The sequence below is a fragment of the Palaemon carinicauda genome, chromosome 37 (assembly GCF_036898095.1).
Source record: "Palaemon carinicauda isolate YSFRI2023 chromosome 37, ASM3689809v2, whole genome shotgun sequence".
NCBI lineage: Eukaryota > Metazoa > Arthropoda > Malacostraca > Decapoda > Palaemonidae > Palaemon > Palaemon carinicauda.
In genome coordinates this window covers 22,059,744-22,077,989 of record NC_090761.1, presented here as the reverse complement: position 1 = coordinate 22,077,989, position 18,246 = coordinate 22,059,744, and the positions used below count along the sequence as shown (strand labels likewise).

At 37.0% G+C, this 18,246-nt stretch overlaps 4 protein-coding genes across 5 annotated transcripts in view; 2 read left to right on the top strand and 2 right to left on the bottom strand.

Annotated features, from left to right (window-relative positions):
* The window catches only part of LOC137629019 (uncharacterized), a 10,326-nt gene extending 3,319 nt beyond the window's left edge, over positions 1-7,007 (bottom strand). Inside the window, exon 1 of the mRNA XM_068360278.1 lies at positions 6,937-7,007. Coding sequence (XP_068216379.1) covers positions 6,937-6,957 — 21 coding nt within the window. The 5' untranslated portion in view covers positions 6,958-7,007. The remainder of the gene's footprint in view (positions 1-6,936) is intronic.
* On the bottom strand, positions 5,838-13,429 carry LOC137629016 (uncharacterized). Of its 2 annotated transcripts, XM_068360273.1 has the most exons (4): positions 13,307-13,429; positions 12,478-12,679; positions 6,482-6,566; positions 5,838-6,249 (listed from the first exon to the last, which is right to left on the bottom strand). In XM_068360273.1, exons 1-4 carry the CDS (start codon positions 13,325-13,327, stop codon positions 6,153-6,155), a joined length of 405 nt encoding a protein of 134 aa, XP_068216374.1. In that variant the 5' UTR covers positions 13,328-13,429; the 3' UTR covers positions 5,838-6,152. The 2 variants fall into 2 exon arrangements, with proteins under 2 accessions (XP_068216374.1, XP_068216373.1); XM_068360272.1 differs by lacking the exons at positions 5,838-6,249; positions 6,482-6,566 and adding an exon at positions 12,164-12,319 and having other exon boundaries at positions 12,450-12,679.
* LOC137629018 (uncharacterized) lies at positions 8,067-8,742 on the top strand. Its single transcript, XM_068360276.1, has 3 exons — positions 8,067-8,122; positions 8,286-8,455; positions 8,646-8,742. The coding sequence occupies exons 1-3, from the start codon at positions 8,102-8,104 to the stop codon at positions 8,722-8,724; spliced, it is 270 nt and encodes an 89-aa protein (XP_068216377.1). The 5' UTR covers positions 8,067-8,101; the 3' UTR covers positions 8,725-8,742.
* A 1,023-nt stretch (positions 13,430-14,452) lies between the features above and the next one.
* LOC137629014 (uncharacterized) lies at positions 14,453-15,755 on the top strand. Its single transcript, XM_068360270.1, has 3 exons — positions 14,453-14,525; positions 14,868-15,004; positions 15,600-15,755. The coding sequence occupies exons 1-3, from the start codon at positions 14,505-14,507 to the stop codon at positions 15,703-15,705; spliced, it is 264 nt and encodes an 87-aa protein (XP_068216371.1). The 5' UTR covers positions 14,453-14,504; the 3' UTR covers positions 15,706-15,755.
* Positions 15,756-18,246: the final 2,491 nt, after the last annotated feature.

Below are 18,246 nucleotides of genomic sequence, written 5' to 3'. Positions count from 1 at the left end.
TTTGTCTCTACTGGAAGGAAACTGTATCTTCACTTAGATTGAAAGTTTATTAAGTTATAGAATTGAAAGACTTAAATCTTCGAAAACTTTCTACCTTACAACGTTAAGGTACCCTCACTCAGAAAGGATATGTATACATATATATTTATATATGTGTGTGTGTATTTATATATGTATATATATATATATATATATATATATATATATATATATATATATATATATATATATATATATATATATGTATAATATATATATATATATATATATATATATATATATATATGTATATATATATATATTCATATATATATATATATATATATATATATATATATATATATATATATGTATGTATGTATATATGTATATATATACATATATATATATGTATATATATACACACATATGATTATACAACGTTAAGGTACCCCCACTTAGAAAGGATATATATATATATGTATATATATATAGATATATATATATATATTGTTTTTGATAGAACTATGAACTAATTTTGGGAGGCTTCCTTATTTGTACTTCATAACGATGATCAGATACTCTGGGTGAATTTAGGCTGCTTCTTAACGATGATTCACAACAGTTTCTTCTACAGGGGAAATCCATGTAGTTGTCTGTGCAATATGAATGTGTTTTGAACATTATCATCTTCATTTTTCATTGCACTTTTTCTTTTTCCCTTTGAAGAGAGCTGTGAGTAAGTTGAACGCAGCAAGTGTTCAATTCCATTGTTTATCCAAAACACATTCGTAGTAATAATTGTCGTGTAGAGGTGTGGGACCCTATTAGAAATGTCCTTGCCTAGCTATTTGTTGGATGGGCAATAAAAGCTACTCTCAAGCTCTTTATTTTCTTGAAGTGTGTGCGAGAAAGTTTTTTTTTTTTTGAGGGGAACACATAGCTCTACCTGCTCAGTCATCAAGAGCCATTACCTTGCCATCTTGGTCTTAGCTTGATGGAAAGGAGAATTGGACGTCGATTCTTTCAGTGTCTATGGCATTGTTACTGTCCTATGGCTCTGTCATTCATAAGTGATTTTTAAACCTTTCAACTCTTTTATTAACTCGAGCTACTGAGTATTGAACAATAGTATCACTTATAGGACATACTTAAATTCCTTTGTTCTCTACTTGCTTCCGCATGTACGACCGCTCATGTATGTCAGCCAGTAAGCCCAAATATTCAGACATATGAATGTACTTCTTATATGAAGTGTTTTAGAAGCAAAAATGTATTGTATATACTGCCCTCACTACTCGCTCCAGACAGCTTCTGCCACGATCCAACGTTCATACTCTCTCCGTTAAGCCTCTGCCGCAATCCAACTTCTATACTCTCTCTGTACAGTCTCTGCCACAATCCAACTTCTATACTCTCTCTGTACAGTCTCTGCCACAATCCAACTTCTATACTCCCTCTGTACAGTCTCTGCCACAATCCAACTTCCATACTTCTTCCATACAGTCTCTGCCACGATCCATCGTTCATACTCTCTCCGTACTGCCTCTGCCACAATCCAACTTCCATACTCTCTCCGTACAGCCTCTGCCACAATCCAACTTCCATACTCTCTCCATACAGCGTCTGCCACGATCCAACGTTCATACTTTATCAGTGCTGCCTCTGCCATAATCCAAGTTCCATACTCTCTCCGTTCAGCCTCTGCCACAATCCAACTTCCATACTCTCTCCATACAGCGTCTGCCACGATACAACATTCATACTTTATCAGTGCTGCCTCTGCCACAATCCAAGTTCCATACTCTCTCCGTAAAGCCTCTGCCACAATCCAACTTCCATACTCTCTCCGTACAGCCTCTGCCACAATCCAACGGCCATACTCTCTCCTTGCAGCCCCTGCCACAATCCAACATCCATTCTCTCTCCGTAAAGCCTCTGCCACAATCCAACATCCATACTCTCTCTGTACAGCATGTGCCACAATCCAACTTCCATACTCTCTCCATACAGCGTCTGCCACGATCCAACGTTCATACTTAATCAGTGCTGCCTCTGCCACAATCCAACTTCCATACTCTCTCCGTACAGCCTCTGCCACAATCCAACTTCCATACTCTCTCCGTACAGCCTCTGCCACAATCCAACGGCCATACTCTCTCCGTGCAGCCCCTGCCACAATCCAACATCCATTCTCTCTCCGTAAAGCCTCTGCCACAATCCAACATCCATACTCTCTCTGTACAGTCTCTGCCACAATCCAACTTCCATACTCTCTCCATACAGCGTCTGCCACGATCCAACGTTCATACTTTATCAGTGCTGCCTCTGCCACAATCCAACTTCCATACTCTCTCCGTACAGCCTCTGCCACAATCCAACTTCCATACTCTCTCCGTACAGCCTCTGCCACAATCCAATGGCCATACTCTCTCCGTGCAACCCCTGCCACAATCCAACATCCATTCTCTCTCCGTAAAGCCTCTGCCACAATCCAACATCCATACCCTCTCTGTACAGCCTCTGCCACAATCCAATGCCTGTACTCTCTCTATACAGCCCCTGCCACAATCCAACTTCCATACTCTCTCTGTACAGCCTCTGCCACAATCCAACTTCCATACTCTCTCCGTAAAGCCTCTGCCACAATCCAACTTCCATACTCTCTCCGTACAGCCTCTGCCACAATCCAACGGCCATACTCTCTCCGTGCAGCCCCTGCCACAATCCAACATCCATACTCTCTCCGTATAGCCTCTGCCACAATCCAACATCCATACTCTCTCTGTACAGCCTCTGCCACATTCCAATGCCTGTACTCTCTCTATACAGTCCCTGCCACAATCCAATGCCTGTACTCTTTCTGTACAGCCCCTGCCACGATCCAAAGTCCATACTCTCTCCGTACAGCCTCTGCAACAATCCAATGTCCATATTCTTTCCGTACAGCCTCTGCCACAATCCAACGTCCATACCCTCTCCCTACTGCCTCTGCCACAATCCAACGTCCATACTCTCTCTGTACAGCCTCTGCCACAATCCAATGCCTGTACTTTCTCTATACAGCCCCTGACACGATCTAACGTCCATACTCTCTCCGTACTGGCTGTGCCACAATCCAACATCCATACTCTCTCCGTACAGCCTCTGCCACAATCCAACGTCCATACTCTCTCCGTGCAGCCTCTGCCACAATCCAACATCCATACTCACCGTAGAGCCTCTGCCACAATCCAACATCCCTTCTCTCTCTGTACAGCCTCTGCCATAGTCCAATGCCTGCACTCTCTCTATACAGTCCCTGCCACAATCCAATGCCTGTACTCTCTGTATACAGCCATCCATACTCACCGTAGAGCCTCTGCCACAATCCAACATCCCTTCTCTCTCTGTACAGCCTCTGCCACGATCCAAAGTCCATACTCTCTCCATACAGCCTCTGCCACAATCCAATGTCCATACTTTTTCCGTACAGTCTCTGCCACAATCCAACGTCCATACCCTCTCCCTACGGCCTCTGCCACAATCCAACGTCCATACTCTCTCTGTACAGCCTCTGCCACAATCCAATGCCTGTACTCTCTCTATACAGCCCCTGACACGATCTAACGTCCATACTCTCTCTGTACAGCCTCTGCCTCAATCCAACATCCATACTCTTTCCGTACAGTCTCTGCCACAATCCAACGTCCATACCCTCTCCCTACTGCCTCTGCCACAATCCAACGTCCATACTCTCTCTGTATAGCCTCTGCCACAATCCAATGCCTATACTCTCTCTATACAGCCCCTGACACGATCTAACGTCCATACTCTCTCCGTACAACCTCTGCCACAATCCAACATCCATACTCTCTCCGTACAGCCTCTGCCACAATCCAACGTCCATACTCTCTCCGTGCAACCTCTGCTGCAATCCAACATCCATACTCTCTCTGTACAGCCTCTGCCACAATCCAACGTCCATACTCTCTCCGTACAGCCTCTGCCACAATCCAACGTCCATACTCTCTCCGTACAGCCTCTGCCACAATCCAACGTCTATACTCTCTCCTTGCAGCCTCTGCCACAATCCAACATCCATACTCTCTCTGTACAGCCTCTGCCACAATCCAACGTCCATACTCTCTCCGTACAGCCTCAACCACAATCCAACATCCATACTCTCTCTGTACAGCCTCTGCCATAATACAATGCCCGTACTCTCTCTATACAGCCCCTGACACGATCTAACGTCCATACTCTCTCTGTACAGCCTCTGCCACAATCCAACATCCATACTCTCTCCGTACAGCCTCTGCCACAATCCAACATCAATGCTCTCTCAGTACAGCCTCTGCCACAATCCAACGTCCATACTCTCTCCGTGCAGCCTCTGCCACAATCCAACATCCATACTCTCTCTGTACAGCCTCTGCCACAATCCAATGCCTGTACTCTCTCTATACAGTCCCTGCCACAATCCAATGCCTGTACTCTCTCTATACAGTCCCTGCCACAATCCAATGCATGTACTCTCTCTATACAGCCCCTGCCACGATCCAAAGTCCATTCTCTCTCTATACAGTCCCTGCCACAATCCAACGTCCCTACTCTCTCCGTACTGCCTCTGCCACAATCCAACGTACATACTCTCTCTGTACAGCCTCTTCCACAATCCAATGTCCATACTCTCTCCGTACAGCCTCTGCCACCATCCAAGGTCCATACTCTCTCCGTACAGCCTCTGCTACAATCCAATGCCTGTACTTTCTCTATACAGCCCCTGACACAATCTAACGTCCAAACTCTCTCTCTCTCTACAGCCTCTGCCGCAATCCAATGCTTGTACTCTCTCTATACAGCCCCTGCCACAATCCAACGTCCATACTCTCTCCGTACAGCCTTTGCCATAATCCAACGTCCATACTCTCTCCGTACAACCTCTGCAACATTCCAACGTCCATACTATCTCCATACAGCTTTTGCCACAATCCAATGCCTTTACTCTCTCTGTACAGCCTCTGCCACGATCCGGCATCCGTATTCTCTCCATACTAATTTCTTTCCCGTTCTTGCAGAGTTTCCAAGTGCAAGATTGCAAACCGTAGCCATTGAAGAACTAATTCTGTGAGTTTTAGTAGTCTCCTCTCTTCACTTGTATCGAGGAGTTCTCTGTGAGTGATCAAAAAGAAAAAAGTGTATGATTTGGCCCAAAACTGTATAACTGTATATAAAAGGGACATTGACAATCCAGCGTTTGTCTATACAGTGTCCACACTAATAATACATCCGTACTGTATCTACACTCTCCCTACTGCCTGCGTACTTTGTCTGCACCCTCCTTACTTTGTATGTAATCCCTACGCGCCCTGCCTGTTGCCTCCATGCCTGGAGATCCGTCTCCAATGCCAAACATACTGTGTACGCTACGTACACAGTACTCTTACCGTATTGCAATTATATTGTCTTTCAACTGTTTACACCAATTTGGCTAAATTAGACAAAAATCTTTACTGTCTCCGTACCATCAGGTATGGAGAATACTCTTCTAACGAGATCCCTATAAGGGTTTTCTGTTAAATTATTTTAGATCGTGAAGCAATATTCAACAGAAATATTTAATTTAGTAATTAGTAGACTTTTATACTGTTGCGGAATTTCCCTTTACTCAGATGAGATATCCTGGATGAAAATAAATCAGGAAAAGCTGCGCATTAATTTTTATTTTCACTGAATCATTACGAATGACTTCATTATCCAAAGGTTCTCTTTTTAACGTATTTTTTTTTTAATTGAGAGGCTCAAATATATATGGTTTTAGTTTCTATAACTTTATTCTTTTACAAAAGAGTAGTTACAGATGCCGAACCTTTCTTGCCACGAGCTTGTTTTACCTCTGACTTGGATAGAGTTTACCCGTATGTCTTTATATCGTTTGTTTCAATCTCAGATAGGAAAAGAACAGACTCGTGAGAGGCGACCTTAGCTCTTAATAATAAATGTCTACTTTAGGAATCTACTACAACCACAGTGCTAATATGTTATGTCATTTTAGCTTGTTTCTAGACATAAAAGTCTTTTAAGGAGGAATTCATAGAAAATTAATGTACCTGTTTTGATAAGAGGTTAGGAAAACGTGTAATAGTGATAGATTATTTATTATGATTTTTTTTTGGTTTTCATGCGGAACTTTACCATCCATATCCACCACCTCCGATTCCTCCAATTCCTCCGAATCCTCCGTGTCCGAATCCACTGCCGACACTAACGACTCTCCTTACCACAGGTCTGTGGGAGGAGGGAAGAAAAGACTTGAGAATAAAGGGCATTCTAGATATTACATATTCTGTAATGGTGTGAATTTTGTATACTCTTTTACTGCAGAGATTAATCGATAGTAATCTCAAGACAAGATTTTGAGAATAACCTAGAATTATTTTAAGTTCAGCAAGACTTTTGTCGTCTTTTCTAAACTGTATCATAATGAAGAGTGAACTCTCAAAATTTTATTATTTCTTACCTGACAACGGTGACTCCACCGAATCCACCACCCAATCCGTGGCCTATTCCTCCACCGAATCCACCTCCCAATCCATGGCCATAACCTCCTGATGGATCAGGAAAAGCGAAGGTGGAGCACACCAGAGCCATAACAATGGCGATCACCATCTTTATGGATCCAGAGGACAAAAGGAAAAAAGGAAATTATTCATTTAGAATTTGAGGAATTTGAATGTAAATCTATTTTAAGTAATAATATGAACTACGATTGCATGTATTTGTTACGTTTATTTGCTAATTTTTTAAATACATTTTATAATTACAAATTCGTTGTTTAAATAAATCTCATTAATGGCTTATACAAATAATCGTAACTACAACTATTCTTTAAATCAATCAATTTCAGTGGATTAGGTTCTATTAATGATGAGAATTTCTTTCAATAAAAGTAATATAATAAGAAAATGAACCTACGATTGAGCGAAGAGAGTTCATGCTTGAAGGATTTTCGTTTGGGTGCTTCTGCTGTGATGCCCAGAGAGTGGAGTGCCTTCTTTGCTTTCTGCTCGGGTATTTATACCCACTGGGCATCTTGCGTCCTTGCAAAGGTGTTCTTAGGTTACCTTGGTAGACTCGCTAATTGCATAGACACTTTTTTTACCGTTTTCTTTTTTTTTTTTTTGTCAATCTGAAAAACGTACCATTTTGACATGGTTTGCGGGTGTGGACTGGCATAGAAAGACCATATACAGACGAACTAGGGCTTGGTTGAGGGTTTTTTCTGCAGTGGACTAGAAAAGGCCGGATATATATATATATATATATATATATATATATATATATATATATATATATATATATATACATAGTATATATACAGTATATATATATATATATATATATATATATATATATATATATATATACATATATATATATATATGTATGGTTGTATGTGTTTGTGTGTGTATGGAAGTAACTAATAAATACATTGTTCAGAATAAGAAGAGGATCCAAAGAGATCCCATATATATACAATCATGCATTGAAACAAAACGAGGAAATAAATATTTGATTATTTTAAGGAAAATTAAATTTTTAAAAAGGTTGAAACGCAAATTTCAACTAGATATACTTCTCAGAGAAATTTTATAAAGGCAAATTATTTCAAAGTTTAATTAAAAGAACAGAGCACAAAGGATAAGAACAACAAATAAATAACCTAAGTAGAAATCATGTAACAGGATCGTTTTTATTAAATTTGCTCTGATTTTGTTATATGAAAGTTATACATCTTAGAAGAAAACTTGAAAGAAATATTATGTGAAAATAGAAATATCTTCACAAAAAAGAGGTTCTAAGACCTGAAGTTGAGTGAAATTATCTCGGCGTCACATCACAGTTTAGTTGTCCTTCCACTTAGAAGGACATATCCTAGAATCGGACCAGATTTAGCAGATGAAAGCAGGAGAAAAAAATATCCTAAGAACCCGTTTCTCCAGAGGAACCTTCTTTTGGAGGCGCTTTTAGCTGACTCATTCTCTCCAAGGGCGTGAGATCCCTGACGGGTATAAATACCAGCGGAGAACCAGTCCATTGCATAATCCTTCTTCAGGAGTCCCACAAGACACATCCAGACATGAACTTCCTTCGCCCAATCGTGAGTTCTATGACAAAGGTTTCACATTTATTAATTTTTACAGTATTGCCAAAGTGATATTTGTATAAATTGAATACAAATATATTCAAACTTTCCAGGTATTTTTATCTATGCTCTTTAATACTTTATTTTTATCTCTTCCTCTTTATCTCTACTACCTTAGTTGATGGTAGCCATTGTCCTGGCTATGGTCATCTGCGCCTCCGCCTTCCCTGAGCCATCTGGTGGATATGGCCATGGATTAGGTGGATTCGGAGGGGGAATAGGTCACGGATTGGGAGGTGGATTCGGCCATGGATTAGGTGGTGGATTCGGCGGAGTCACAGTAGTCCGGTATGCTTCAATCGTTGATAGTATATAATTAAAATGGTATTTTGCTTAATTTAAAAAGATTACTTACTCATCTTGAGTGAAATGAATATCAGTATTCACCTAATAATCTAGAATGATTTAATTCATTATGCTTCATACAATGAGATTCTCTTATGAGTGTAAAGTCTAACTGTCTCCTTCCCTGCCACAGACCTGTGGTTAGCAGAGTCGTGGTCAGCAGCGGACTCGGAGGATTCGGAGGTGGACGTTATGGAGGCTATGGATGGTAACACTGTGTGAAATAATACGAAATAATACATAATAAACTGAAAAAATCAAATATGGTTATATAATTTACCCTAAAATAAAAAATGAATTAAACTGCTTTATTAGTATGAGTGTTTCTTCTTTTTATGAGGACATCTCTAAGGGACAGTCCTAAAGATGATGTCTTGAGAAGTAGAAGTTAAAACCTATTAGAATTCTAAAAGCATTTTTATTGTAGTTTTTGTGTATATTCTTATGTGTCTATATATATATATATATATATATATATATATATATATATATATATATATATACAGTACACATTTATGCGTGTGTATATATGTGCATATACAGACACACACGCACACACACATATACACTATATGTATGTATGTATATATATATATATATATGTATATATATATATATATATATATACTGTATATATATGTATGTATATATGTGTATATATATACATATATATATATATATATATATATATATATATATATATATATATATATATATATATATATATATATATATATATATATATATATATGCTTTTCGGACACAGCTTCCCGGAAATGCAATTTTCATTGAAGGATATTGTCTAAGTGGAGTTCATATATTTCCTTCAGGAATCCTCTTATTTTCTTAGCTTTTTTAAGTTTTCAGGGGTAAGCTTTTAGTTAAAGAAACGATGGTTATTGCTTCTCTTCATTTATTATTTCAGCATTGTTTCGACAAAAATGTGTCTTTATCAAGTGATTTTTAATTCAGATAAGTTTACGATTCTTTTTTTTTTAAATGAGGTTTTACAATCAAATTATGATTGATTATTATGACAATTCATTCTTTATAGTTTTAAATTATTTTAGATTTTAAAGATCCTTAGAATATGAAGAGGATGATTACTGATTTTATATATATATATATATATATATATATATATATATATATATATATATATATATATATATATATATATAGTGTGTGTGTGTGTATGTGTGTGTGTGCATAGAGATATGCGTACACACTCAGATATACACACAGACTTAAACTACTACAGAAATTATCCGTATCCTTTCTTCTTGAAGGGAGTGCATAATTAGAATCCCGTTGAATATTGAGTGTTGGCCTTTGGAGGGCGATACATACAGCTTCAGCTGTTGTGAGTCAGCCATAGTTATACAAGTGAACAATTTGTGTTCCGTATATTAATTCTTTCAAGGAGGTTTTCTGGTCTTTGATATCTTTTGATTTTTGTTTTATGGTGACCGGTATATTCCACTAAGGAAAATTTCACTATAGATAAAATTTACGACGACATATGCCACGAAGGTAAATTCCTTTACAGTAAAACTAAAATACTTGCTACACACCTTGTTATACACTACCTAAATGATTATTTGTTACTCATTTCTTATCTGATTTTCAATGGATTTTTTTACTTTTTCTCAGCTTAACTTTGAACTTTGAAGCCCTTAGCCTTGATAACATTTGTAACTTCGTTGAAAAACTAACGTAAGCTTTGCGGTGAAGAAAATTATATATACAAAAATAATGGAGCTAACAGCAGTACAACATAAATCTTTTGGCATTTTGAGTGTTTTTACAAAGGCAGCCGGGCAAGACTACTTACAAATTTCAACTCCAATACACCAGAAATTATGTATTCAACAGGCTCCCATAACTGCTCGATAAGCGGTACTCACGTTAATGTCCGAAAGGCTGTTTATTTTGATAAAAAGTAATGTGATGAGAATGGGCAAAGTATCTTCACGGAAAGTAATAGCTACTGCTGTACAAAATCCCGTTGAGTAAGCACAATCAATGTTGGCAACTGTTTGGACTTTCACATAACATACGTAACTGGAGGCAGCATGCTTTAGGAATTTCAGCACTTCCGTCTTGTAGGGCAGGGTTTGAAAATCCCGATACCCTTAAGTATTTAGAAGATGGGTTTTTGTTCTTGGTCTTTGCCAGTGGCATTGATGACAAACAGAATTATAGTTTTTCATCAGAAAAGCTTTGGATGATTTAGAAAGTTTTAAAAATTGGGCCTATAAAGTGTCTTCTAATTTGTGATATCAGCTTTTCACTCTGCATATCATTATTGGAGGGTCATGTGTGACGAGGCTATTTACCTTATTTCCTGACAAAAAAGAAGCCACATATCGTATTTTGGCATCTTTTCTCTGTTTTTATATGACCTAATCATCATCTGGCTTTTTGAACCAATTAAGAGCTTCCAAAAATTTGTGTAAATGAATGGATGTTGTTTTACAAGAGATATTTTTTCCTCATTCGATTTCAGTTCCACCATAACTACCGTCAAAAGAAGATGGTTTCCACAGGGGAATTCAATCTATTTCAAAATTTATTGTAATTATGTTTATTTCGGTCATTGATTGCATTTATAACGTTGTTAAGTATATGACTACTGTTCTCATGTGAAAGTAAAAAAAATAATACCCCATAATGATGAGTCAACATGATTGGCGTGCACAACTCATCCATGAGGAGCAGTGAGATTATGTTTATTTACAAGCAAAGCAAGCCACGGTGGAGCAATAACCATCTGAGAGATATGATATAAATTATAGGTAATTATGACTCTTAAATAGTGACCCACGGGTATGGTGTGTGTTGCACATCCGTATACCGCTTGCCAGAACAGAGGAGCAGTGAGATAATTATTATCGAGCGGTGCGAGCCACAAAGAACCAAAATCTTTTTGATAGGCGCTATGTGAATTATTGGTAATTACGATACTTTAATTTCACGCCACTTGCACGAACTATGTATTCTCCACAACTGGTTATCTTGTGTTTAGCATGCATTCGGGATCATTACTATTGCTGCATATCACTTTTATTGGGGTTCCATAACCATAACCCCAGATTCCCACTGGGGTCTCCCATAATTATTATATGGGAGGCGGATGGTGGGAAAACTCAATAACGGGTGGTTTGCCAAATATTCATTGTTAGAAAGGGATAAAATAAGAGATTATGAGCTGGAAAAATATATGGTTCATGTATTAGCTAGAAATTAGAGTATCATATATTTACCAAATTTTCAGTAGAGCTTATAAATTTCGCTAAACATTTTAAAGTACAATGATGTTCATTTGGCTTAATTATTCTCTGAATGTGTAACTAGGTTACTTTCAAGGTAAACTACCAGTTATTCTGGATAAAAATTCTGTTTGGCCTGATGAAGTCGTTGAAAACGTGCCTAATATTGTACGGCTTGGAAACGTAAGAACAAGAACGCTACTAAGTTCCTAACGATAGTAAAAGATAATTTTTCCTCTAAATTTACAATACTGACGACCTGGTTCTTCACAACATAGTACACTTGAATAGGAATTTAGGTTTCAGATTACTTCAACAACTGGCATCTTTCAAAGCCAGTATTTTTCACCTTTAGATAGATTTCATATGAGGATAGAAAATAACCTGTTATTTTATCACATTTTATTCTTTGTATATTTCGTAATGTTACCATCCATGGCCACCATAACGTCCACCTCCGAATCCTCCAATTCCTCCGATTCCACCAAATCCTCCAATTCCTCTGCTGACGGAAACGACTCTGCTCACCACAGGTCTGTGACAAAGACCAGAGAGAACAATTAGCCTCAGCAAATGTGGTACCTTCCACTATACTGGAAGATATTTCAATTAGAATACTCATTTAACCAAAGTATTTCATGACAATAAACCTAAAGATAGCTTACCTGACTACAGAGACTCTGCTGAATCCACCTCCATGACCAAATCCACCGCCCAATCCATGGCCGATTCCACCACCATGGCCAAATCCACCTCCTCCTAATCCATGGCCAAATCCACCTCCTCCTAATCCATGGCCAAATCCACCTCCTCCTAATCCATGGCCATAGCCTCCAGATGGATCAGGGAAGGCGGAGGTACAGTAAACTAGAGCCAGAACAATGGCCACCACATTCTTCATGAAAAGATACAGAAAAATATTATTGGATTATAAGAAGTGTAGAAAAGTCCTAAGCATTGTTTTAATATCATTAACGGCCTTTCTTTATACTACCATGGTGGTAATCTACAAAATCGTATACACACACAATATATATATATATATATATATATATATATATATATATATATATATATGTATATATATGTATATATATTTATATTTATATATGTATGTATATATGTGTGTGTCTGTGTGTGGGTGGGTGTAATATATATATATATATATATATATATATATATATATATATATATATATATATATATATATATATATATATGTATGTATGTATATATATATATATATATATATATGTATATATATATAAATACATATATGTGTGTATATATATATATATGTGTGTGTGTGTGTGTGTTAATGTTTATGGATTTATGTGTACATATTCTTTTCACGTCTCCGATTAATAAAGAAATTGCTTAGCTATCCAGAAAATTCTTAACTTCTAAAGCAATTATATACATCATAAGTTATCAATTAAAAAAATGATATTAGATTTAAAAGTTAATGTATATCATAAGATATTGAAGACATTTCTCCAAAGTTAGGTCAAATTAGACTTACGATTGAGCGCAGGAAATTCATGACTGCTTTTTGGAGTTGTTGTTTGCTGGAACTCTCGAAGAGGGATAATGTGGTGCCAAGTTTTTGGCAGATATATATACCTGACGGGTCTGGCGGCCATGCAAAGATGTTGCCTAACTGCCAAGGCCAAGGTTTTTTTTTTTTGCAGTAATGGATTTGTATCTTATTAGGCCTTTCATGCTGCCGTGTCTTGACCCTCATAAGAAATAAGGCATGTTTACAAATTCAGTCAAGATTGCTCAGGCACTAAATGGAAGGATGCGTCCATAGTCTAGCTGTTGTTTCTTCAATACTTTGAACTTTAGCAAACATATATTATGAAAATAAAAATATAAATAAAAGACTCCTGTTCCTTCTTTATTAATGGGCTTTTTTTTCTGTTAAACATTTAAAGATATTATAGTGTAGGTGCTATTTTTTTTTTTATTAATCTAAACGATATGATGGGATTATTAGCCAAATTAATCAGGTGTTTATTCATGTCTACAACGTTGAAATTAGAAAGTGGGTTTAGCATGACATGTGCTGCTTTACATTTGCCTTTTAGGCGTCATTTGAAGGGGGCTACCTAGAATGTGATTTTCTTATATCCTCTGAGGATGATCCTCTCCTCAAATTGTCCTCTTGTGGCAACTTTCACGCTATTCAAGGAACACTTAACTATGGTTTTTCATTTATGAAGATATTTGGTGACAATTTTAATATTACTACTTTTAGTGGATCATTCTATTTATGCATGATCTGTATAAAGCGATATTTCCATAAAAATATGTTTGTACTAATTCTCAAAATGGAAGCTAGTATATTTTAAGGATATACCCGAAGATATAAACTTTTATGTCTGTCAATCAAATGGCGACGACCTCGTATTTAAAGTTATTATTTTGTCTATGGAGAATGTCACGGAACTATCGTTTGGGAACGTCGCAGATATATGCAATTCCACTTGTGTGTGTGTGTGTGTGTGTGCATTCTGTGTACCGAGTGTTCTGAATAAGAAAAATCGAAAAGAAAAAATCTGCGATGGTGCGCTTAATGTGTCTCCCAAGGTAACCTGGACATCACCAATGCGAGGACAGGCGAGGCCCAGTGTGTATAAATACCCGGCTTGAAAGCTAGGAAGGCACAGTACTCCCTGAGCATCGCAGCAATATCCTCAAGAAGTAATCCTCCAGTCATGAACTCCCTTCGCTCAGTCGTAGGTTTATTTTAAGATAATTTATTTGCATAGAGAATTTTAAGAATAAACAGATATTACTCAATGGGCTCATCAGCTTAAATGCTACTTAGAACAAAGGGTTCAAACAGGTTTTATTTATTAATTGATCTGGCTATTGCTAGTAAATTTAGCCATAGCAATTATTTATAAAAGCCCATCAAGTTTCTGGATGTCAAATAGTATCAAGTGAGGAATATTAAATACACATTTGAAAGTAACTAATAAATAAATTCGACTGTAGAAAGATTAATAGCAAACATCCCATATGAGATATCAGGACTACTTCAAAATCTTCATCACTCTTAATGCCTCTGAACACAGATGGTGGTGGCCATTTTCATGGCTCTGGTGTGCTCCGCCTTCGCTTTTCCTGATCCATCTGGAGGATATGGAATCGGCGGTGGATTAGGAGGCGGATTTGGCCACGGTGGAGGATTCAGTACAGTCTCTGTAGTCCGGTAAGCTATTCACTGTTGCCTTACAAGTTGTATTCTCAATGTGAAATTCTTCTACTAGTCTTGGATAGTGCCATAGCCTCTGTACCATGATCTTGCACTATCTTTGTTTAGAGTTCTCTTGCTTGAGGGTACAGTAAGGCGCACTATTCTATCTTATTTCTCTTCTTGTTTTGTTAAAGTTTTTTTTTATATAGTTTATATGGGAGATATTTATTTTAGGATTACCGTTCCTAAAATATTTAATTTTTCCTTGTTTCCTTTCCTTTCTGGGTTATTTTCCCTGTTGGAGCCCGTGGGCTTATAGCATTCTGGTTTTCCAACTAGGGTTGTAGCTTAGCAGTTAATAATAATAATAATAATAATAATAATAATAATAATAATAATAATAATAATAATAAGTAGAAGTTAAGCTGATTTTAAGCAATTATCTTCCATAGATTGCAAATATTAGTCTTTTGTTATATAGCAATGTATCTTAACTTTGTAAAGAAACGTAATGGTTTCTTAGTTATGTAAATTTAGAGATTGTGTCTTACTAGCCAAATGTCTTATTATATAAGTGTCTATCTAACCCTATTCTCCCACCACGCCACAGACCTGTGGTTAGCAGAGTCGTCACCGTCAGCAGAGGAATCGGACACGGGGGAATTGGAGGAATCGGAGGATTCGGAGGTGGAATTTCTGGTGGCTATGGATGGTAACATTCCGGAATGTGCAACGAACAAACACGCAATAAATTTAAATAAGATAATTTTATGACTTTTGTTCACCCTCTGATCATCATTATAATTGTCTTTTTATTATCGGGGCTTTATTTTTGTTAAAATGAGGTTAAGAAATACGAAAAAAATAACTCAATATTTTTGGTGTATCAAAATCAATTACTCAGAAACCATCAAAAGAATGAAAGCAAAGAAGGCAAAAAATAAAAAGACTTCATGAGAGAGAGAGAGAGAGAGAGAGAGAGAGAGAGAGAGAGAGAGAGAGAGAGAGAGCGTGTTGACACGTTGTGTCATGATGTCTCAAATAAGATGAATAAAATGTGGTGGAAGAATATTAGGGAAAAATTTCAAAGGTTATTTTTTATCATGTTCCATTTAAAACAAATATTATTAGATGGGATAATATGAAATGTTCTTATTGTTGTCGTGCTTCTTTCCACATTTGGCCACTGCTTTCCAGGATAGAAATTTACTCAAGTTTCTCTACAAGAACTCTTAACCACTGGATCCTTATACGAAAGAGCGTTTTTTCTTTCCACTAGTTGTCATAATAAAAACCTATTCCTTCCAAATGATTATTTTCTTGATATCAATTTCAGTAGAGTGTGTTCAAAGCATAGCTATTGTTCTTTGAACGAATTGAGGAGAGGTATAGAACTTATAATGCGAATTACAATGATTGTAAAGTTCCCAAAGATATGTATACTGTATATGTAAACTTAATTAATTTACAATATCAACGCCTATATAACTTGGGTACTTGTGCACTTAAGCTGCAAATGAAATCCACTAGTTATGGTTACCATTGACATTTAAAAAAAAAAAAAAAAAAAAAAAAAAAAGATGCTGAGAGATCTCCCAAGCAAAAACAGGAACACTAACAAGTTCAGTCAAAGGGTATTCTATTGCATAGATTTATTATTCGACTCCTCCAACCAGCACTTTTGATCATTTTGACTTTTTCTATTCGCAGTGGTGGACCCTCGAGAAGCGATGGGAAGTTCACTGGGTCGTGGCGGAAAATGGTAAGTACCCCGATTGGTAAATGTTTAGTCTTTCCAGAATCACATAATTTGGGAGCAGAAATTATTTTCGTTTTGGGACAGATGATATCACTACATGAAAGCTACAAGGCCAAGTTCATTTCACGGTGATTTGTAGATTTTCCTTTCTTTAGGGAAACTGTTCTTGAACATTACTTTGTAGGTTTTATCACTTGGCATCAAGATGATAGAAAAATATAAGGAATAAGGAATGGGGAATAAAGGTATGTTCTTTGAATGAAATAGGATAACTCTTAATTAGCCATTGCAAGTCAATATTGCAAGAAGTTTATAATTCTCTTCTTTGTAGGAGGACTTTGATTTGAACAGATGTGAATTCAGGTCTGGGTTTTTGCCCTGTAATCATAAACAGCACCTTATTTCTTTTATATTATTCTTGGGAGGCGAGGCATAAGTTGGATATGAATTATGCAATTGAAGTTTAAAAGCACTATGAACATCCATGACATTGGACACTATAGGAAAGTCATTAAAAGGTTGACGTGAAGTTTCCCTTAGTCTGTGAAGGCTGTTTATGTGGATTATATAGTTTAAAATTTTCGGTTAATGTAAGATACTTTTATTTGAGCGAAACTGGAATTCACTATATGAAATGAACGATGTTGGCATTTTTCTCTGTATGACCAATTGGGGGCTGGGGCATAATAACTTACGTATCGATAGACTAAAATATGGACACCCATTCATTTTCTAAGCTCGTTTTTCACTTGTAAGAGAATGATTTTAGGTCATGAGTTGTTTGCATTCGCTTTTGGTATCTTTTTTGTAAGACGTAATCATTATCTGGTGTTGTTTTACAAGAGCCATTTTTTCTTCGTCTGGCTCCATTTCCACCATGATTGCCATCGAAAAAAGATGTTCTCCACAAAGAAATTCAATCTATTTCAATACTTAGAATAATTTTATTTGTTTTAGTCATTGACTATATTTATAACAGACTCTGCTATGCATATGACTACTGTTGTTCATGCGAAAGTAAAGAAATATTCCCAAAAACAATGAGTCTACATGATTGGCATGTAGAGCTCATCCATGTATGACTTGCCAGAACAGAGGAGCAGTGAGATTATGTTTATTTGCTAGCAAAGCAAACCACGGCATAGCAAAAGCCATCTGAGGGACGTGCTATAAATTATAGGTAATTATAGGCAGTAGTGACCCACGAAGATGGTGTGCACAGCACATGTATGTACCTCTTTCCATAACAGTGGAGCAAGTGATATAATGGTTATATGCGAGCGAAGTGATTCACGTAGGAGCAAAGTCTATTTGATGGACATGTGACGGGACGAGAGAAGGTTGTGACTCAAAGACAGGTTGAAAGCAACTGAGTGAGTTTATTATAGAACACTCTCCTTTATATACAAAAGCTCAAAGCAACAAGAATTTTCATGTTCAAAAACAGACACTGTTACCGATGAGACAACAGACATGTTTATTCAGGCTCTTTTTAGTG